A 23549-nucleotide genomic window follows, 5' to 3' on the forward strand; every position below is an offset into this window, starting at 1 on the left:
ATACCAGACGTGAAAAGACAAATGATATCATCGATCCGCTAGCCGGAGAATTAATTCGGCCAATAATTGGACCTTCTTGTTTTCAATTTCATCAAGTAATTTGAAGATTAGATGATGTTTGTTTCGATGTCATTAGATACTTACTCGTTATAATTTTGACCTTTCATTATCATTTTCTGACAAAATGTTAAAAATAACCAATTGTTTGCAAACAGATCGACAAGGAAAATATAAAAATTAATAGACAAAATAAATATTTATAGTTTTTACAAAGTTCATTTCGAATGGAAACGATTACCACCTGATGACAAGGCATTATATGAAATCAATTGAAAACTCTCTTAGGAGTCGATTGGATTCAAGTTGTTCCTAAATATCATCCACAAACTTCCGGAACTCTGCTTACTAATTACTGATTATAAAACCAAAACATAAATAATGTTTAAATTCATATGTTAAATATCACAGTGGTTAATTGTTTTAATTATGCTGGGTTGTTCATGGCTCGGGGGAGAAAGCGTCGTTAGTGACACCGGAAGACGCCCTTCGTCTTTTCTCCTTCGTCAGGTCCAGGTTGCCTCTGAAATGCTCTTGCACCTCGTCGAGGGTTCTGCCTTCCGTCTCAGGCAAAAGTAGAAAATAGTAAAGAGATCCAAGGAGACTGACAACTCCGTAGGAAGCGAGGAGGCCTCTAAGTGTGAACAGGCTCACGCTGAAAAAGAAAGTCTTGTTGACGAGGAATCCCAGGGCGTAGCCGATGCAGGACGCAGCACCGCTCGCCACGGATCTCACGTCGGGCGAAAACACCTGATTAAAAAAAACTTGATAAGTCCGCAGAGGTTTTTGCTTTAAAGGTCTTACTTCTCCGATCAGCACCCAGGGGAAGATTTTCGAACAGCTGTTGATGAGGAAGACTGAAATGAGGAGGAAGACGACGGCCGGCCAGCCTTCTCCCACGATGGCTAAAAAGATGAGGCAGACTCCCGTCGTGGCGGTCGTTGTGATCGCGAGGAGCCTTCTGCCGATGAACGGGAGGATACAGACACAGAGCAATGCCCCGAAAAACTGGACGAGGCCTTCCGCAGCAGTCGCGCTGTATGCACCTACCGGGGATTTCAGATCTTCGAAGATACCAACCTGAAAAAGGGAATCAAATTTAATTGGTTAGTTACTTCAGACCGACAGTGGTTAAGGTGATTAGACCATTGCCCAAATGACTTAAGAGTAGACGAGACTAAGCTGGTTAGTATCATTCGCAAGTAGGTTGATGAACTGAGCCACGGTTTATTTGGACGTAATTGATTAGCAGGTTAATCAGTTTAGCGAGGTTTGTTTTGAACATCGTTGGCTAAGAGGAAATGAGTTTAGCCACACTGCTTACAGCGTAGGTCTGTAGGGTGGACATGCCGCTGAAATGGCCGATAAGGAAAGAAACGACGACCATGGAGAAGGGCTTGAGGAACGATGCTTTCATGTAGGGTCGAAGGGCGAAAGGCCTTTTTCCTTCCACGGATTGTATGGAGGTCGTCAGCTCCTCCAACTCTTTCTTGACCGCCTCCGGGCCGACCCATCCTCGCAGCCACCTGAGAGAACCCTCCGCATCTCCGAGCCTACCGCGACCTGGAAGCGAACGGAACGGTCAGAATCGATAATTCGATCGCCTTGGGAGTACTCACTTATCAGCCAATGGGGGCTTTCAGGAATGAGACAGATTGAGACGAACGAGACGAGCGGGACGGCCACGTTGACCAGGGCTGCTTTTCTCCAGTCGAGGTAGTTCCCAATGAAGAACTGGAGGAAGACGCCGGCTAGGCTGAAGAGGATGGACGTCGATGCGAGGGTACCTCTCCAGTCGGGCTCGCACACCTCCGCTACGTAGGTCAGGATCTGCAAAACCCCTGATAAGTTTTGAAATAAAGAAATCATCTTGATGTCCGCTTACAGGCGCTTCGAGAAGGCCGTTTATGAGGCCGTGGAGGGTGACGACGCCGAACAGCTCCGCCGCCGTCCTCGCCTCGCTGTAGAAATACCAAGCAGCGCTGAACGGGAGAGAGAGGGCGATCATAACCGTCTTTCTGCCGAACCTGAGCGTGCATGGGCCGGACAGGAGGCATCCAAAAGGTATCACGATAAAGAACAAGCTACCTGGAAGTACAAAGATTAATTTTTAAAACACTTCCTGTTGAAGTAAATAAACCACACACCGAGCCATGACACTTGGTCTTTGTTGAGAGTTAAGTCAGAGTCCGGCTTGGCGATGGCCGGGATCACCAAAGTCGGAAAAGCAACGCTCAGTCCAAAGCTGAGCTGCAAAGTGCTTTTCGCAGTTACAGCAAGTATCTGGAAAAAAAGAAGGTATATTCAAAGAAGAGTTTACAGAAAAGGGTTGTCATATTTATAACAGACTTCCTTGACCTTGCAGTTAGTTATTTTGTCATACAGCAAGCTTTAACGGGCCTGAGTGATTCAGAGGAGAAAAAGGTTCCTTTTTGTGTCTTAAATGATCCGTATCGATTATCTCTCCCTTGATTTTTATTTTGGGGAGGGGGTAAAAGGAAAAATTAGTAAATCCTCTTAGTTCAGGATCACAGGCGATTATCTAAAATGAGGATATTAATTTGACCCGACTTACTTGTGGAAGAACTCTTCTGAAAGCCGTCACCTCCTCGTCGCTCTCCTTTTTTCCACTCATTGTCCTGGAAAAACGAAATTATTACTGAAACGTTTTATACCAGTTGGGTTTTATTAAACGGGACCAATTAATTTACATTAAATAAACGACCTTCTATGATGATAAATGCTTTACAAAAACATTAAAAAATCATTAACAATTTTAATTAAGTTGTAGAGTCGAAATCGAAAAGGGCATGGCTTATCTGGTTAGTGAATTCTGTAGTGATATCAAAGTAGGTGTATTTATGTGGTTTGCCGTTTAGTCATGATTTCGAAATCAGCATTGCTTAGCTGGTAGGTCAGTTGGTGAATTATCCAATGATGCCATCAAAGAAGACGTGGCTTATATGATTGATTCGTTGAACAAGACGTCAAAATACGCGTGTCTTAGTTGGTTAATGAGTTGTTTTCATGGCGTCATCGAAGTAAAAGTTTTCTATCTGGGTTAACAGTTGATGTCAAAGTGAGCGTAGTTTAACTGGTTGAAGAGTACTATCAGTGGCTCAACTGGTGACTTTTTCTAGTGATGCCATCAAAGTAGGCGTGGCTAAGTGATTTATTAGTTTAACAATGACGTTAAAGAAGGCGTAGCTTAGCTGATTGATAGTTTAACAATGTCGTCAAAGTAGGCATGGCTTAACTGGTTAGTGAACTTTTTTCTGGCGTCAACGAAGTAGCTGTGGTTTATCTGGTTTGATAGTTGATCAGTGATGTCAAGGGGTACGTAGCTTAGCTAACTGATCTGTAGTATTTGCAAACCAAGTTGATCAATTTTCCAGTGATGCCATAAATGGAGGCTTGCCTTGGTTGGTAGTTCGGTGATTACATATTAGGCTTAGCCTAGCTGATTAGTGAATGTTCATCAAAGTGGGAATGGTCTATCTATCATGATGACCACGTCAAAATGTGCTTAGCTTAGCTGGTTGATCAACAATATTCGTGACTCAGCTGGTGAATTTTCTAGTGTTGTCATCAAATGAAGGTTTTTTGTTTCTCATGTTTTGAATACTGTATATCGTCGAGTGGTGGCCGCCTGCAGTTATCACGGTACCCGCTAGGTGACACCACCAGTTCTGGAATGGTCTCACCCTCCACTCTGCAGCCAATCAGAATGGAGCCAAATCGTATGTAAGCGGGAGCCGCACTGACTTCAGACTCGACTCCACGTCTAGATCTCACTAGACGTTGAGTCTTGAGGCTCGTCTCCCCGACGAGTTCTCAGCAATCACTATTGGAGCACCTATTACACTTTTTTTTCTTCTTCTCTTACAGAAAAAGTTTCTCATATTTAGAACAGACTTCCTAGTTTAAGCAGGGAAATGTCATATTGAAGTATAGACAAATTGATTTGAAATCCGTCTTCCTTTTAACTCTTCCACTTAGATGTAGATGTATTAGTCGGGGTGTAATATACAGAGCCCTTTAAGAGCAATATCACCCGTTCTTTGCCTAAATTACACCGGTGAGTCCTATTTCATCTAGGAACTTGATTAGTAGGCCCGGTTTCAGTGGTTGAATCTCTTCTATGGTCACATTGTACATCCAAAGCACTTCCTCCTGCGGGCAAACGTAGCACACAGTTTTATTAGTAGGTGTGCTGGTGTCTCCTCTGCCTTTTTGCAGAATCTGCATGTGCTGTCTTGGATTATCTCAATCTTGTTTAAGTCCTGTTAGGATTCGCAGTTTTTTCCTGCTTCCTTTGACACATTCAGTAGCTTCTTTTCTTTGGAAATTTGTTAGGAGTTCTTGGATTGTCTGTGTCCAATGAGTGAATTCCATTGTTACTTAATTTTCTTTTTGTCCTTCTGTTTGAGGTACTCATTGATAGTGTAGGTTCCTATGCCACAAAATGGTTCAGGCCCTGTCAGCGGTGTGGCAGCTCCTTGCCTTGCAAGGGTATCCGTGTTCTCGTTGCCTTCTACTCCCATGTGTCCTGGGACCCAGCAGAGGCTGACTTTATTCTGCGTACCTAATAAGTTTAATTTGGTTTTGCAGTTCAACACCATCTTTGAACTAATGATACTTGAGCTTACTGCTTTGATGCCTGCTTGGCTATCTGACGCGATAGTTATGTTCTTGCTTTTGTACCTTTTGTACCTTTTAGTCAAGTTGAATTGACATCCCTCGATTGCATGAACCTCAGCTTGGACTGCTGTATTTTCCTATGGGTTCTGAGTATTTGATTCCAGGACCAAATACCCCTGTACTTTCTTGAGTTCTATATCCGTCTGCGTACCGAAAGATGGTGCCATTCATAAAGGAGGTGCTTTCCTCCCGTTCCCATTCTTTTTTGGTTCTTAGGTTTATTTGGAAGTTTTGATTGAATTCAAAATTCCTGTTCATGTAAACATGAGTATTTGATGGTCCTTCGTTATTTTGTTGCTGTCTCTCCATTTTAGTTTTATTCCTGTTGGAGGTTTCTCTTTAATGACACTAATAATTGTTTTCTGTGATATCCTCGTTACCATGTGGTGTAGGGGGATTAATCGCAATATTTTTCCGTACCAACTGTGGGACATGTTCTCATTGCTCCCGTTATACAGATGCACGCAAGTCTGTGTATTCTTTAGAGTTCTTTTCTTTTTGTTACTTGTTCTGCTTTAACGGCCCAGGCTAGGCTCCGTATATAAGCATGGGTCTTACCATCATGGTGTACATCCAAAGCAGGATTTCCGGTCTACATTCCCATTTCTTCCCCGCTATTCTTTTCCACACGCTCTTCAAAATGGCGGGGCCCATGTGTTTCTTGAATGTCAGTCTTCTATCTAGTGTGATGACCAGATAAATTGACCTCTTTTTTGATTTCTATCACAGCGTTATTGAGTTTTGCCTCATTTGATCCAGTTTTCTTTTCCGTGTAAAAGCGACTATGGTTGTTTTATTAGGGTTGATTCCTAAGTCAGCGGTTTTACGCCATTGTTCTGTGATTTTTAGTCCATCGTGGATTATAGTGTTTCCTCGAATTTTCCCCTGGCGGTCAGGACTATCTCATCCGCAAATCCCTTTACGGTCCAGAAGAGGTGACAGTACACCTGCTTGAGGACATCCTTTGGCCGTGCTGACTTATATAGTGTCTGTTCTTATATTTGTTTCAGCTGTTCTAGTTCTCAACATTTCTCCATTCCATCTAGATGTGGTCTGGTCTACGTGTTTTTCTCTAGGGAGACCTTTCATGGATGCATGAGATCATTGTCGAAGCCTCCTTCAAGGAGATTTCCTCTTCCACTTTACTGTTTTAAAGAGCCAGGTAAGACACAATTAACCAGTTGAAAGACGTAAAACACTAGGAAGCTATTTGAAACATAATCGTTCGTGAATTGTGCTATCAAAAAGAGGGGCCATCGTGGGAAACCGCGACTGACAACATCCGCCGACTATTCGCTTGAGCGAAGTGGTCAATTAATTGACTGTTTGGATTAAAACGATCCCCGCGGTTCCAATCCGTCGGGAAAGAGGAGTGGATGTGTTCATTTGTATGCATTTAATTGGCTCTCGACTTCTGTTTATGTTCGATCGTTAAGAGCCGGTTATTAAAAACGGGACAATTAAAAGCCAAACAAAATCAAACATTCGCCAAAAATATAATCGATCATTACTTCTACACGGAGAAGCAAGGCCGCTGATAACAAACCGGAAAAGCCTTCGACCCTATAAAAAAAAAAAAAAAATGAAAATAAGACGAATTGTTAAACTGGAAAGATAAGACGTAAATTGATGTACGGTTTCGTACAACGGGTGAATATTTACTTTTCATCTTCTCACAAGACTCTGAAAACCTTCCAGTCTGGCTAATTACATCATTTCATAATTGTACAAAAGTCGCTATATATTTATATTTATATTACATCCTTTGATTATTTACTCTCTTCGTTTTTGTTGAAAGATACTTTGTAATTTAGTAAGTGAAGCAGTCAACATAAAACGGCGTTGCCAATCCTTTGAAACTTGAAGTTTTTCTGGTCATACTGAGATATTTCCATCTACATCCATGTAGAGTCTAACAACGTTTATGGATCAGAAGCCTACTCTGGTTAGTGTATGGTCCAAGGGCATTTAAGTTGGCGTACTTATGAAGGCAGGTTAGATCAATGACGTCAAGTTTTAGAAGAGCAAAACCAGTTTCTTAACATTTTTTTTTGTTTTTTATACGACCATTGTGTTGCTCATAACTAGTTATCTCAACGTATATCCAGCCTTGAAAATTTTAAAGTTCATTTTAAAGAAAATTCAATCCTCTACAAACTTAATTCGTCACTTTTTAGGAGGGGGTTAATAGATTTAAAGATATTTGCGAAAAATAAAAAAAAATTATTTGCCCGTATCCTATTTGCAGATTATGTAATGAGGAGGAGGGAATATCCATTCATATCATCTTCGAATGCGAAGCAACAGCTCAATGGAGATTTAACCTAACGTACGGAAAAAACTTAGGGAATCAAATTGCAGCAGCGACAGTCAATGACCTGATACTTCTAAGAAGAAGGATTGAGTCTATTGCACTGAACTAAGGAACTAGGAAGGTACAGTAAGCCAGAAGGCTGCAGTGCCTGGTGAGCGCAAACCCCACTTCCTAGTAGCCTTCTTCACCATACCATACCATACGCCTGTCATGATCAGAGTCCCGAGGTCCCTGGAAAAGATGCGAGCGATACGGCTTGAAATTGTAAGTCCGGTGAACATACCTAATTCTATTTTTTGAAAAACCTAAAACCCTTCCAACATGTGGAAGAGAGGAATTTGGTTTTTCTCGAATATACAGTAAAATAGTCAGCTTCTCATGGAAATTACGCTGCTGGTTTCTTGATGATGGAACAGATCAACTGAGAACTGATCCGTATCTGCTCATATTGGGAGCAACACGAATAAACGTTTTGAGGTTTAACCTGTGGCGATCAGAAAATTTCTGCGAGTTCAACTCGACTGCACGACCAATACCTGCAATACCATCACTATCAATAAAGCAGTCGTACGTATCAACTCGCTGTTGATCAGAAAAATGTGCTCTTCTGTTCATTTTGAATGGAGTGCTGAATATAACAAATATGTACTATTGTACAATTTATTTACTTCCCGGATTTAAGATTTGCACCCACAATGCGAGTTGGACAAACAATGACAGAATGTAAACAATAAAAACAATTAATGTTTACCTTAGTGAAGAAGCAAATTATTGGAATTAAAAACGAAACAAACGAAACGCGTTTTTTCAAACTTCTTCCCACAACCTTGTCATTCTTTGACTAATTTGAAATCTGACCATTGTTTTCAGCATTTCAGCGTCTCCAGACGAAAAATCCTTTAAAATGATGTGTCAGTATGTATAGAATCGTATTTAAAATTTTGATGTTAAACTGGGCCTGAGTTATTTCTAGACCTCTATAATTTTACTCCAAAAAAGGAAAAATTGAAACTAGATTAAAAAATATTAAACAAGTAGTTTTTGCTTTTTGGATAGCGTCATTGGTTCAAGAGAAATTCAGCCGGGCCATCTAAAAAAGACAACCGGTATATAGGATTCTCTCTCTCTCTCTCTCTCTCTCTCTCTCTCTCTTTCTTTCATTCTTTCTCTCTCTCTCTCTCTCTCTCTCTCTCTCTCTCTCTCTATCTATCTAAACATTTATCTATCTATCGTTTCTCCTCTTTTCTCGTTAATTGTAAGAGAGGTCAGGGAGTACAAAAATCAACCTGCTAAGCCAAGATTTTTTTTATGACTTCACTAAAAAAATCACCAGTTGAACCACTACTACTTTTACTCCATTGGTCAACTGACCAACAATCGAGCCACTGTCCAATTGTCTAACAAGACATATCACGCCTACTTTGATGACACCACTAATTAATTCACTAAAGAGCTATGTTACATCTTTGACTGCATTAATCAACTGACCAGCCATGTACCCATAACAGATTTCATTACAGATGTAACTAGCAGCTAAACCACGCCTACAACTACATCGGCGTCACAGGACAACTAACCTCAACGAGGTAAGCCATGCTCACTTTACCATCATTGGTTAACTGTCCAGGCTATGCCTACTTTGATGACGTTACTATAATTTCACTAAACAGTTAGTCACGGCCACAAGGACGTCATTGTTAAACTAATATGTCAGCTAAGTCATACTCTCAGTGGCCTACTGTTCAACCAGTTAAGCCACACATACTTTGGCCTTATGAGACAACCGACTGGTCAGCTAAGCCACGATAACTCAAGCAGAATAACATACCATCAAAGTCCGGTTGCTTTACTTTACATGAGAATTCACAATATTTAATCACGCCAATGAAATTTTCCCGCCGGTTTTTAATGATAAAAAATTAACCACTCTCGCGTAGTAAAATCAACGTCATTGGACATGCTCTGACATAGATTGAGACATCAATTTTGACACGCTAGGTCAGACCGACTTGATGGGTCAACTCATCCTAACATTGAGTAATTTAACCAACCAGTTCACAAAATACTAATTCTTATTCAATTAATTATTTTTTTTATGTAAGGTCTTGGTGAGATAAAAAAGTCAGTGTCACGAGCGGGATTTGAACCCACGACCTTCGGCTCAATACGCCGAATAGAAGTCACTGTAGCTCAAGTGGTATAGTAGTGGTGTATTTAGCCGAAGGTCGTGGGTTCGAATCTCGCTCGTGACACTGACTTTTTTATCACAACCAAGACCTTACTTAACAAGAATAAAAGGCTAATCAAGTCTCAAATTGTGTAATCCTTTTTAAAAAGTTAGTTCCTACTCACAGTAAGTTGTTTTGCATCGATCCGGATTTCGAGCCTTTTAGCTCATCATCAGGTTGAAGGACTTCTACATACGTCTCTCGACATGAATTGCCGAAGTGAACCCGCTGATACCTCCGCCAATGCGACGTTCCAATTAGCAGCTGATTTTTTTAATGGCGCTCAATTTAAACGTCCGAAACGCGGAAAGTATAACACAAATAAATATTATACTAGTAAATACTTAATATTATTAAATTACTATAAAAATAATAACAATTAAAATAATTGTTGTATTTAAAATTGGTGATAAATGCATTAATAATATAACAGATTTTGATCTACTTCCCATTTTAAATATGCGCATAAATAATATCAAACATCCAAATAATTAAACTAATTATTTTAATTGTTATTATTTTTATAGTAATTTAATAATATTAAGTATTTACTAGTATAATATTTATCCGGCCAAATTGAGCGCCATTAAACAAATCGGCTGCTAATTGGAACGTCGCATTGGCGGAGGTATCAGCGGGTTCACTTTTGCAATTCATGTCGAGAGACGTGGTTGTAGAAGTCCTTCAACCTGATGATGAGCTAAAAGGCCGAAATCCGGATCGTTGCAAAACAACTGTGAGTAGGAACTATCTTTTTAGAAAGGATTGAACACCACACTCACTCCATCATTTATCATTTCTACAAATTGTGTAATGGCATTATATGGGACCTGACTTAACCTGACTCAGGTAATGCCGTAGCTATGTGATCGGTCAACTAACCGATGACGTCATAGTGAACTTGACTGAATTGTACACCAGTTTTCCAAAGTGAAAGTGAGTGTGCTAGTGGGGCAAATTGTTTTATTGTCCATCTATTTAATGACCTAAAAATTCAATATAATGATGATAAACTATTTTGTACACGGTAGATTTGACGTTAGAATATATCCTTTAGAGGTCGTGGTCCGATTGACCAAATAACTTCTTTCAATTAATTAATTTTTATGTAAGGTATTGGTTGAGATAAAATGGCAAAAAGGAGGGAAAATTCGAAAGGTGAGGTTGAGCTGGGAAGTTGGTGTCCGAGGGGATCGAAGTCACGACAGCTCAAGTGGTAGAGCAGCGGCGTATTTAGCCGAAGGTCATGGGTTCAAATCCCTCTCGTGACACTGACTTTTTTATCTTAACCAAGACCTTGCATAAAAATAATAATTAATTGAAAGAAGTAACTTGGTCAATTGACCACTAAAACATAAACGAACTAATTCTAATTATGAAATGCTAATGTTTTGATTTAGAAAGCCAACAACTCTGGGAATCGGAAAATGTTTATATGCATAAAATGCAATGAAATAAAATAAAAACAAATGTCTGTATCTTTGCTCAGAACAACTTCAAAGCAGTAAAATTAATCTTCGTAAACCTTCGAGAGATAAAATGGTTGACTTCAGAATAATTTTTCCACAGAGAAAAACATTGTCGTTATTTTTTTAAAATTACGTTTGAATCTTAGGTTTGTTTAAACTTTTTTTATATTTAATTTTCGTCATTGCGACATCTTCGGTGAGGCACTGTCGACGACAGAAAAGCCGAAACGCGTTTGAATAACTCAAAAAGCCGCGAGTGGAGACAGATCCAGTAAGCGACCCTGTGCCAGTTCAACAGGAGTTCACCGACTCGCAGGCCAAAACTCATCATCAATTCTTGTTTTCATTTCATATGTTAGTAAACACAGTTGAGAAAATAAAGGTGGGCGGTTGAAAGAGTAAAGAGTGAAGATAGCTTTTGGAATAAATATTTAAAGTTCGTTACAGAGATACAGAAAAAAGGCAATACAAGACACGCAATATAGCTGAAATGTACCGAGTGATGTTTTCATCATGTACTATGTACACAGTACGTAACGTTTATTAGAGTTTCAACCCGGTCAACGGTCAATGGAGTCAATTGGATAGTCACTCATCGGGCGAATATATTTCCGCCCACCCCCTTACCCGAAAGTTATCCTTATCCATACAAACGCCAGACAGAGTTAAGTCCTTTTCATTATTGAGTTGGCTCACTTAATTAGTCCGTGTATTGTTCATTGTTTGTTCTGCATTGTTCGTCATCGGCAGTCGTAGCCCGAGGAAATGAGATTTGCGCCTGACACGATGTACCTTTGCCCCTTTAATAACAACCAGTTTTGAACAATGAAACGCAATTATAACGATAATAATTTAACATCTATTACGATATGTGGTATATGGATGCACGCACAGACTAGAACTGAACATGTATATGACAACGGTAATGCGACGTATTAAGAATTCAGAACCGTAGAAGAAGAATATGGGTCTATGATATATCCATTATATTTCGTGGTCCGATTGACCAAATAACTTCTTTCAATTAATTAACCTATTTATTCGTTCAAATTGAGCGCCATTAAAAAAATCGGCTGCTAATTGGAACGTCGCATTGGTGGAAGTATCAGCGGGTTCACTTTGGCAATTCATGTCGAGAGACGTGGTTGTAGAAGTCCTTCAACCTGGTGATGAGCTAAAAGGCCGAAATCCGGATCGTTGCAAAACAACTGTGAGAAGGAACTATCTTTTTAAAAAGGATTGAACACCACACTAGAATTGAACATGGTATATGACACCGGTAATGCGACGTATTAAGAATTCAGAACCGTAGAAGAAGAATATGGGTCTATGATATATCCATTATATTTCGTGGTCCGATTGACCAAATAATTTCTTTCAATTAATTAACCTTTATGTAAGGTATTGGTTGAAATGAAAAAGTTAGTGCCACGAGCGGGATTCGAACCCACGACCCACGAGCTACCGTCAGGACACCGACTTCCCATCTCAACCTACCTTTCGAATTTTCCCTCCTTTTTGCCATTTTTCAGTGAATTTGCCGAGAATCGAATCCTGATTACACGACATTTGAAAAATGGCAAAAAGGAAATTCGAAAGGTAGGTTGATATGGGAAATTGGTGAACGAGTGGATCGAAGTCACGAGCTCAAGTGGTAGAGCAGCGGCGTATTTAGCCGAAGGTCATGGGTTCGAATCCAGCTCGTGGGACTAACTTTTTCATTTCAACCAATACCTTACATAATGATTAATCTATGATATATGCTACTTCCTGGTAACATGATTTAAGAATTGAACATATGATAGTAGTATATGTGATGTAAATGATGTTAGTATTTAGTACTCCTTAGAGGTTTTGATATGGTTGTAAAAAATCAAATCCCTAAGCCAAAAAAGCCAACACATTGTACTACTTCATACAGGCCAATAAGTCTACTACCTACGTTGGGTAAAATTTTAGAAAAACTCCTACTGAAAAGAATTCTTCCGATTCTAAATTCTCAAAACATAATCCCAACCCATCAATTTGGTTTTCGCAACCGCCACTCAACTGTCCAGCAGTGTCACCGCGTGGTAGACATTATTTCATCCTCCCTTGAGATGGGACAGTACTATTCCGGAGCCTTTCTTGACGTAAGCCAAGCTTTTGATCGAGTTTGGCACCCTGGCCTGCTGTTCATGCTCAACGACATCCTTCCATCCACCTACTATATCGTACTGCACAGTTACCTCACTGACCGATTCTTCCAAGTCATTGAAGGCCATTCCCACTCTTCATATTTTCCTATCCGTGCTGGTGTCCCTCAGGGTAGCGTTCTGGCCCCTACACTGTACCGGGTTTTACAGCTGACATGCCATCTCATCCCGAAACCACCACATTCACATTCGCAGACGATACGGCAATTCTCTCCAGCAACTCCGATCTTGTCATTTCCACTCGAAACCTCCAACAACACATCATACTACTAGAGTCTTGGTGTAAAAAGAAAAGGATAAAATTTAACACAGAAAAATCCACCCACATTACCTTCACTCTTCGTAAAAAGATCTCCCCCCTGTTTTCTTAAACAATACTCCCCTCCCAACTGCGGACAAAGTGCGGTACCTCGGATTGTACATCGACAAACGCCTGACGTGGAATCCTCACACAAGACTGAAACGTCAGGAGGTTATGACACGATTTAGAATTCTTGCACGACTTCTTGACAAACGCTCAAAATTTACCTCTCAAAAATAAAAGGCTGCTTTACAACACCATAGTTAAGCCGATTTGGACATACGGACTGGAAGTGTTCGGTTCAGCCAAACATTCCAATATCCACCGCATTCAAACTGCCCAGTCTATAACTACGAAAAATACTAGATGCTCCATTTTATGTATCGAACCAAACTACACATACAAATTTACATATTCCCTTCGTACAAGATGAAATACGTTTCCGTTACTGAAAATTCCATAAAAACCTCCCAACTAACGTAAACCAACACATCAGAAACCTCGCATCCCGACGAATCCCTCAAACCCTCCTCGCCGACTGAAGAGACAATGGCCGCGAGATCTCCTAGGAAGTGATGATGATGATGACAGTGAAAGTGATAATGACACACGGATCAATTGAACAAACAATATTATTGTAACATTGGAGTAATACCAATGGGTGTTTTCTCCACTCTTGGTTTTAATTTTGTTTTGTTTTAAATTACCTTTCTCACTGTTACTTATTACCTACTTTAAGGTAGTTGTAATGTACAATAAATTATATTTTTAAAAAAAATTTGACTGTTGTTTTGATTGTTTAAAAAAGATGACGAAAGTAGGCAATAAACCTAATCCCCGGGTTTTCGGTTAACGTGCCAAGGCTATCTACGGTCGTTCCTTTTTCGCCGAGGTTGTCACCCCCTTTCCTACTTGGTCCATGCTTAAAGAGAAACTTCACCGGCTCGGCTTTGGCGGAGGAGAGAAGCACGTGCTTGATCGAACATCGGGGAATCGTTGAGTTATATACTTTTTCAACACCCGATTGCTTTCTAATCCGACAAGGGGACGACCAGGTTGGTGTGTCACGGATTTGGATCAAATTTTTTTTTTTGTGATTCTAAACTCCAAAATATCGCGCACGTATCCGCCACTTTTTGGGAATAAGTCCTGGGTTTCGCCGTCTTTTTGTTTTTGAAAGTTGATACTTTCCGTTTTTTTTTTTTTTTAGTTTTTTTCACCGTTCTCCTTGCTCAAATCAGCTATGTAAATATTTAATTTTACACCATTTTTTATTTAAAAAATATAATAAAAGCTATCAATAGCCAAAAAATTTCTAAAAACCAAATATTTTTCAAGTAAACTAGGCCATGAAATTTTTGTTTTCGAGAAATTGATATGAAATTTTGTTTTAGCATCTCTAGTAAACACTAAATATAAATTTTAGTTAATTAAGGTTTTTATTTGAGATAAAAAAGTCAATGGCACGAGCGGGATTCGAACCCACGATCTTAGGCTTGATACGCCGCTGCTCTACCACTTGACCTAGCGTGACCTCGATCCACTCGGACACTAACTTCCCATCTCAACCGCACCTTTTGAATTTTCCCTCCTTTTTGCCATTTTTCAATCCGTGGTAGAGCAGCGGCGTATCAAGCCGAAGATCGTGGGTTCGAATCCCGCTCGTGCCATTGACTTTTTTATCTCAACTGAAAACCTTAATTAATTATAATATATCAATTGGTCAAGCGGACCACGAAATTAGTGAATTTAATAAATTTTAGTTTGAATTTAAATTTATCGACTTTTGGATTCCTAAAATATTTCCGCTTTTTGAGAAGTCGTTATCGGACGTCTATCATTCCAAAACGACTGAAGGATTTTAACGTCAACCATTATAATAGATAAATATTTCTATAAGAAAATACACTAAATAGGAAAATTATTTGGCAGAAGTTAACCTTGTTTTTTTAAAGGAAATAACACCCCGATTTTAACGTTTGATACAGTTATAAAATGCACGACAATTTCTTTAAAATGAATTATCAACCATGAAAATCGTTATTCTAGGTTTTGGGAAAACTGATGCTTGCACCAAGAATGTCAGTCACTCAGAAGGTTGTCGAAGTTATCAGTCCAAAAAATTAATTTACTATTTCCCGACGATGATGTCAAATCCAAGTTTTGACCTTTTTCTGAAGAATTTCGCATGAATTTCTCTGTTGGATATATGCAAAATAACTGAACTGCACTTATCAGAATCAAAATAACTACTGGCCTTTTCTTTGGGTCTTTCAATTAATTAAGGCTTTAAGTTGAGATAAAAAAGTCAGTGTCACGAACGGGATTCGAACCCACGACCTTCGGCTCGATACGCCGCTACTCTACCACTTGAGCTATCGTGACCTCGATCCACTCGGACACCAACTTCCCACCTCAACCCCACCTTTTGATTTAATTTAATGAATCTAAGGTGTCTTTGTTGACAAATGAGAGTACTACTTTCGTGGAAATGTGCATAAATTAATTTTCTGTTTGATAATTTCGACGACCTTCTGCGTGACATTCTGACTGACACCTGCGCAAATATAATTTTTCTCAATTCCTAGCAGATCGAATTTCATGGTTGATAATTCATTTTTAAAGGAATATATTTATAGCTGTACTTTACAATCAGGCTATTATTTCCATTTAAAGAAACGAAGATAATTTCTGACAAATAATTTTTTATTTCGTGTGTTTTCTTCTTAAAGAAGGTAGAATTCTATGTTCGAATACTGCCATGGCGGTAAAACGAACTGGCACATCCGCGGTCCGCTTCGTATCGCTATAACCTACCTATCGTGTAATAATGGACCACAAAACCCATCCAAAAATAAGAGACCGCTGGAAGAAAAACTCTAAAAATGAGGACTGGACGCACCTTTATTACTACATCATTATACACATATTTTCTTTGGTGATTGATCAGCCTTCTCAATTTAAATATACTTTTTTCTTTCCAAAAGGTAGATTGGGGATGAGGCCAGGGAGACAGAAACAACATTTATTTTCTTGTCGAGCTTTCGGCAGAATATATCGCCTTCATCAGAACTTCGAAAAAAATCGTTATTCTATATTTATTCAGATATCGTGAGATGCGGTCGGGTGTGATGTAGGTTTCAGAAAAACATTTTCTTTATCGTGCCAACGTTTCGATCTTTTATTGAGATCATCTTCAGGGCTCAAAGTGTTTGTCTTCTGTGTAATTGTGCCATCCTTGCGTGTCGTGTTGAGAGTGACTCTCAACTGCCACAATTGAGCCCTGAAGATGATCTCAATAAAGATCGAAACGTTGGCACGATAAAGAAAATGTTTTTCTGAAACCTACATCACACCAGACCGCATCTCACGATATATGAATAAATATAGAATAACGATTTTTTTCGAAGTCCTGATGAAGGCGATATGTTCTGCCGAAAGCTCGACAAGAAAATAAATGTTGTTTCGTCTTCCTGGCCTCATCCCCAATCTACCTTTTGGAAAGAAAAAAGTATAATTATACACATAGGCTTTAAAAATTAAATAAATATTCCAACCTTTATGTAAGGTATTGGTTGAGATAAAAAAGTCAGTGTCACGTGCGGGATTCGAACCCACGACCTTCGGCCAAATATGCCCCTGCTCTACCACTCGAGCTATCGTGACCTCGATCCGCTCGGACACCAACTTCCCATCTCAACCTCACCTTTCGAATTTTCCCTCCTTTTTGCCATTTTATCCCAACCAATACCTTACATAAAGATTAATTAATTGAAAGAAGTTATTTGGTCAATCGGACCATGAATTCTAATGGATATATTCTAACGTCAAATCTAGTGAACAAAATAGTTTATCATCATTATATTGAATTTTTAGTTCATTAAATAGATGGACAAAAGACAATTTGCCCCAGTGCTCACTCACTCTCACTTTGACGTCATCGGTGTTGACCGATCACATAGCTACGGCACTGTACAATTGATGACCTATTAAGTCAGGTCCCATATAATGCCATTGCACAAGAGGCTTCATTAGCCACGCTTGATGTTAGTTATTTTAATATTGGTTCAATCACAGCCTAGCTTAGCAGAACCAACTTTGACCTCATTGGACAATAATGACAATTATGTCAATTCCAGTATGACCTCAACGGTTAATTGACCATCAAAATTTCCAAGCTCTGTATGACGTCTTTGTTAAATTTAAAACCTGGTTAGTCACGCCGACTTTGATCATGTTGGTTAAATCACAAACTAGCGTAGTCCCCTTTGACTTCATTGAATAACAAGCCAAGCTTTGACGTCAAATCGACAAATAATTAAGCACGCCAATTGCGAAGTTGCTGATTAATCGATAAATTAAGCGACTGCCGTCCAACCAGATAGGAAATGTCCAATTTAAAGAGAATGTATAATTATGTACCGACCGGAATCACGCTTACTTGGACGTAATTAAACAATTGACAAAAACATACCCACGTCCACTATCAAGTCACTGATTAGTTGACCAACCAGTATAGCCACGGTCAATTTGACAAATCCCGTTTAACAGGACACTGCAGTTCGCCTGTAGAAGCAAAAAAAAATCGAATCGACTCATCGCGAAAACCAATACATCAACTGGATTCTGTCTTAAATGCTAATTAATTCGTCCAAGGGTTTTCTCATAAATCTATCCGCTAGAAATTAAGCGTCCTGAAATATTTAATTTCACCCTATTTGCGAATGTTTGCTCTTCAAATTTCCGACGTCTAATTTCGCTGATTCACAATTCATTTCGTTAGCGTCACATTCTGTATCGTTAGGATTCAACCCGTTTAATTATTTGATCCTGCTTTGCTAAACACCCGCTCTTGTGCTTCTTTAACTCCTCATTTGTACCAGCAACTACGTACCCCAGTGTAGATTTGGATAAGGATCTTTTAGTTCGCACTTCGCCCATCCATAAAGCAAATTGAATAAGGCACACAAATTGAGTTGGGCTGGCTATAAATTTTCAACAATCTGACAAATCTGAATAGTTTTTATTACAAAAGACCGTAATTTGTTGATCTTTTTGCATTGTTTTGTACGGTTTATGTTTGATTGAGTTATGCGTTTCATACCTTTTTTCTAATTATATCACGGACAGAGAAGCAGTATTATTTTTGGCCTCCCTCATAATAAGCCAAAGTTAGTGGGGGTGTCGTCAAAGAAGGCGTGGCTATCCCCAAAGTAAGCGTGGATATCGTCAAAGCAGGCGTGGCTATCCTCAAAGTTAGCGTGGATGTCGTCAAAGTAGGCGTGGCTATCCCCAAAGTTAGAGGGGGTGTCGACAAAGTAGGTATGGCTATCTCCAAAGTTAGCGTGGATGTCGTCAAAGTAGGCGTGGCTATCCTCAAAGTTAGCGTGGATGTCGTCAAAACAGGTATGGCTATCCCCAAAGTTAGCGTGGATGTCGTCAAAGTAAGGGTGGCTATCCTCAGTTAGCGTGAATGTCGTCAAAGTAGGCGTGGCTATCCTCAAAGTTAGCGTGGATGTCGTCAAAACAGGTATGGCTATCCCCAAAGTTAGCGTGGATGTCGTCAAAGTAAGGGTGGCTATCCTCAGTTAGCGTGAATGTCGTCAAAGTAGGCGTGGCTATCCCCAAAGTTAGTGGAGGTGTCGTCAAAGTAGGTACGGCTATCTCCAAAGTTAACGTAGATGTCGTCAAAGTAGGCGTGGCTATACCCAAAGTTAGCGTGGATGTCGTCAAAGTAGGCGTGGCTATCCCCAAAGGTCAAAGTAGTTATGGCTATCCCCAAATTTAGCGTCAATGTCGTCGAAGTAGGCGTGGCTATCACCACGACTTGCTCGGTTTGAGGTTGTCAATCCTGCTTTCTACTAAGGTCCGGTTTAATATTCTTTACAGTATTAATTAATTATTTTTCCTTTTTGTTTAATTATTACAAATAACTATTCAGAAATCGTGAGTTGCGGTCTGGTCTCACGATTTCTCAATAATTATCGATTAACGGTCACTAATCACCACACATTACAAATAACACTGAGTTTTGAAAAATAAATCGTTAAATCGATTAGGTTTCGTGGTCCGATTGACCAAATAAATTCTTTTCAATTAATTAATTTTTAAGTAAGGTATTGGTTGAGATAAAAAAATCGTTTAAATCGTTAAGTAGTTTTTTAAGAGGAAAAAAGTTCAAAATACTCATTTTGACTCTTTATTGATAATTTTACCGGGTTCTTCCACTTTTTGTTTCTTTCTATGTTGTTATGCAAATTAGTCTATTGTCTCTGCCCTATTTTTAGAGATAAAATTTATATTTTCAATAATATCATTTACATTTTGTTTTTAATTTAAAAAAAATTTCCAATCAAATGAAAGAAAGGGCACAATATTCTATTTTGAATTTTGGCTGTTTCAAAGAAAACATAAACGTGTATGTGGATGAATTAGGTAGAAATACAATTATATATTTGATGATAATTTAATAGATTTTTCACCCAATACGAAATAGGTTTTAATGATGGACCAACTTTTATCAAATGGATACAGAATGAATAACCAACTTGCAGAAGCAACAACAAGGTGAACGTTCCAGATATCTAAAGTCCTTTGCTGTAACTTTCTCTAGGTTTAGCACAACGTCAAGTCCGATAGAAGGTGGGGGGAAGTTGAAAGATAAATTCGACTTACCTTATCCACGTGAGTCTCGCGTTTAAGGCAGCAGCGTGTTTCAAAAGGTGAAAACATAAAATGAAGAAATTAATCCAGCAAGGACGACCGCGCGCGCAAAATTGAAGAAGTGGGGACAACGGACTACTTAAGATAATCGAGGGCCAGGCGAGATTAGCCGTTAAGCAAGACCCCCCTGTGCTGATTCCGATCCCAACGTCGATCATAGCGGTTAATCGCCGTTGAAAGTCATTTAAAGTAACGGATTTATGTAGAGTCGTAATTTAATTGAAAATAATTGCATTAAAGTGTAGCCACATGTACAATTGTAATTTATTTTTTTAATTTCTTCACTTTAATTAAAAAGTCCGGTTGTTTGAGATTAAATAGTAATACCTAAAATTGGTATAATGTAACAATAAGTAACAAACCCACATGTGTTCATTTTTTTTATCAACCAAGGTGTGACATAGTACGTGATTTTAAAAGTCTGTCAGTCCTGCACAGAGCAAATCCCGGGTAGATTTGCTGGTTTGTCTACAATCAAATGTGGGCGTGGCTCGGCTGGTTAGTTGATTGCCCAATGACGAGAAACTGGGCGTGACTTGTTGGTTTGTCTACTGTCAAATGTCACAAATGAGGGCATGGCTCGGCTGGTTAATTGATTGTCCAATGACGTGAAACTGGGCGTGACTTGTTGGTTTGTCTACTGTCAAATGTCGCAAATGAGGGCGTGGCTCGGCTGGTTAATAGATTGTCCAATGACGTGAAAGTGGGCGTGACTTGTCGGTTTGCCTATTGTCAAAAGTCACAAATGAGGGCGTGGCTCGGCTGGTTAATTGATTGTCCAATGACGTGAAAGTGGGCGTGTCTTGTCGGTTTGCCTATTGTCAAATGTCACAAATGAGGGCGTGGCTCACTGGTTAGTTGATTGTCCAATGACGTGAAAGTGTGACTTGTTGATTTGTCTACTGGCAGATGTCACAAATGAGGGCGTGGCTCACGGTTAGTTGATTGTTCAATGACGTGAAAGTATGCGTGGCATGTTGGTTTGCCTAATGTCAAATGTCACAAATGAGGACGTGGCTCGGTTGGTTAGTTGATATGTCGTGAAAGTGGCCATGACATGTTGGCTTGGTTATTGTGAAATGTCACAAATGAGGGCGTGGCTCGGCTGGTTCGTTGATTATCCAATGCCGTGAAAGTAGGAGTGACTTACTAGTTGGCTATTGCCAAATGACGCAAATGAGGGCGTGGCTCGGCTGGTTAATTGATTGTCCAATGACGTGAAACTGGGCGTGACTTGTCGGTTTGCCTATTGTCAAAAGTCACAAATGAGGGCGTGGCTCGGCTGGTTAATTGATTGTCCAATGACGTGAAACTGGGCNAAAAATCGTTTAAATCGTTAAGTAGTTTTTTAAGAGGAAAAAAGTTCAAAATACTCATTTTGACTCTTTATTGATAATTTTACCGGGTTCTTCCACTTTTTGTTTCTTTCTATGTTGTTATGCAAATTAGTCTATTGTCTCTGCCCTATTTTTAGAGATAAAATTTATATTTTCAATAATATCATTTACATTTTGTTTTTAATTTAAAAAAAATTTCCAATCAAATGAAAGAAAGGGCACAATATTCTATTTTGAATTTTGGCTGTTTCAAAGAAAACATAAACGTGTATGTGGATGAATTAGGTAGAAATACAATTATATATTTGATGATAATTTAATAGATTTTTCACCCAATACGAAATAGGTTTTAATGATGGACCAACTTTTATCAAATGGATACAGAATGAATAACCAACTTGCAGAAGCAACAACAAGGTGAACGTTCCAGATATCTAAAGTCCTTTGCTGTAACTTTCTCTAGGTTTAGCACAACGTCAAGTCCGATAGAAGGTGGGGGGAAGTTGAAAGATAAATTCGACTTACCTTATCCACGTGAGTCTTGCGTTTAAGGCAGCAGCGTGTTTCAAAAGGTGAAAACATAAAATGAAGAAATTAATCCAGCAAGGACGACCGCGCGCGCAAAATTGAAGAAGTGGGGACAACGGACTACTTAAGATAATCGAGGGCCAGGCGAGATTAGCCGTTAAGCAAGACTCCCCTGTGCTGATTCCGATCCCAACGTCGATCATAGCGGTTAATCGCCGTTGAAAGTCATTTAAAGTAACGGATTTATGTAGAGTCGTAATTTGATTGAAAATAATTGCATTAAAGTATATAAACACTCATATACAATTTCATTTTATTTTTTTAATTTCTACACTTTAATTAACAAATCCGGTTGTTTGAGTTAAATAGTAATACCATAAAATTGGTATAAAGTAACAATAAGTAACAAACCCACACGTGTTCATTTTGCTTATCAACCAAGGTGTGATATAATACGTGATTTTAAAGGTCTGTCAGTCGTGCACAGAGCAAATTCCGCGCAGATTTACTGGTTTGTCTATTGCCAATGAGTCAAAACAAGTGGCTCAGCTGGTTAATTGATGTGACGTGACGGTGGGCGTCACTTGTTGGTTTGTCTACTATCAAATGTCACAAATGAGGGCGTGGCTCACTGATTAGTTGATTGTCCAATGACGTGAAAATGGGCGTGACTTGTCGGTTTGCCTATTGTCAAATGTCACAAATGAGAGTGTGGCTCACTGGTTAGTTGATTGTTCAATGACGTGAAAGTGGGCGTGACTTGTTGGTTTGCCTAATGTCAAATGTCACAAATGAGGGCGTGGCTCGGCTGTTTAGTTGATATTTCGTGAAAGTGGCCATGACTTGTTGGCTTGGTTATTGTGAAATGTCACAAATGAGGGTGTGGCTCGGCTGGTTCGTTAATTATCCAATGCCATGAAAGTAGGCGTGACTTGCTAGTTTGCCTATTGCCAAATGACGCAAATGACAGTATGGCTTTGTTGGTTAGTCAATTATCTAATGACGTAAAAGTGGGCGTTAGTTGATAGTTCAATGACTTTTAAATGGGCTTTACACCTCTGCCTAGGCTATTGTCTAGGCTCACTGTGACGTCACTGAATAGAGAAACTAACCTACTAGTTATACGCATACTTCGGTATCATTCGTGAACTAACAATCATGCCTCCTCGGAACCCACCAACTTTTACGTCTTTGAACGATATACCTACCAGCAGAGCTAAGCCCACTTTTAAGTCTGGGTGATAGACAAAATATATACAGGTCTTTGCATGTTTGAATTGTAAGGTAACATATCAAAAATTATTATCTTAAATCATTAATATTGTTATTACTTTTTTCAATAGGTTGTTTTTCAAAAATTTATTTTTTCGCGTTATTATTATATCCAATAGCCAAAGACGACCAAAAAAATTTCTTTGTTTATATTTATTATATGTATATATTAAGAAAATCGTTTTTTGTTTTTCTTTGTATGTCGAATATATATTTTTTAAATGCATTTATTTCATTTATTGCTATCTGTACAAAATATACATTGAACAAATTGTATAGTTGTGTACAAATCTGACAGATCTGTCAGACTAGGAGGCAGTAGGGGGAGAAACAAACTGGGATTCTCTTTAATTGAATTGGATGGGTTATGAGAGAACGAGGCTATCGTCGTTTCAAACAACGTGGAGGATTGTAAGAGTGAGAT

General features: G+C 39.1%; 2 protein-coding genes across 5 annotated transcripts in view; one reads left to right on the forward strand and one right to left on the reverse strand.

The window, feature by feature from the left end:
* Nucleotides 1–241: 241 nt before the first annotated feature.
* On the reverse strand, nucleotides 242–21958 carry LOC106663001 (facilitated trehalose transporter Tret1-like). 4 transcript variants are annotated; one of them, XM_014387464.2, is made up of 8 exons: nucleotides 21851–21958; nucleotides 2633–2696; nucleotides 2205–2340; nucleotides 1943–2145; nucleotides 1677–1887; nucleotides 1382–1620; nucleotides 862–1137; nucleotides 242–807 (listed from the first exon to the last, which is right to left on the reverse strand). In XM_014387464.2, the coding sequence occupies exons 2-8, from the start codon at nucleotides 2690–2692 to the stop codon at nucleotides 499–501; spliced, it is 1434 nt and encodes a 477-aa protein (XP_014242950.1). In that variant the 5' UTR covers nucleotides 2693–2696; nucleotides 21851–21958; the 3' UTR covers nucleotides 242–498. The 4 variants fall into 4 exon arrangements, with proteins under 4 accessions (XP_014242950.1, XP_014242949.1, XP_014242951.1 ...); XM_014387463.2 differs by lacking the exon at nucleotides 21851–21958 and adding an exon at nucleotides 19941–20003; XM_014387465.2 differs by lacking the exon at nucleotides 21851–21958 and adding an exon at nucleotides 2416–2524.
* The window catches only part of LOC106662933 (G-protein coupled receptor GRL101-like), a 180730-nt gene continuing 162721 nt past the window's right edge, over nucleotides 5541–23549 (forward strand). The window contains exon 1 of the mRNA XM_024228259.1: nucleotides 5541–5920. The gene's annotated coding sequence lies outside the window, so the exon portion shown is untranslated. The remainder of the gene's footprint in view (nucleotides 5921–23549) is intronic.

This window comes from Cimex lectularius, unplaced genomic scaffold (genome assembly GCF_000648675.2).
Source record: "Cimex lectularius strain Harlan isolate CLEC.00 unplaced genomic scaffold, Clec_2.1 scaffold265, whole genome shotgun sequence".
NCBI lineage: Eukaryota > Metazoa > Arthropoda > Insecta > Hemiptera > Cimicidae > Cimex > Cimex lectularius.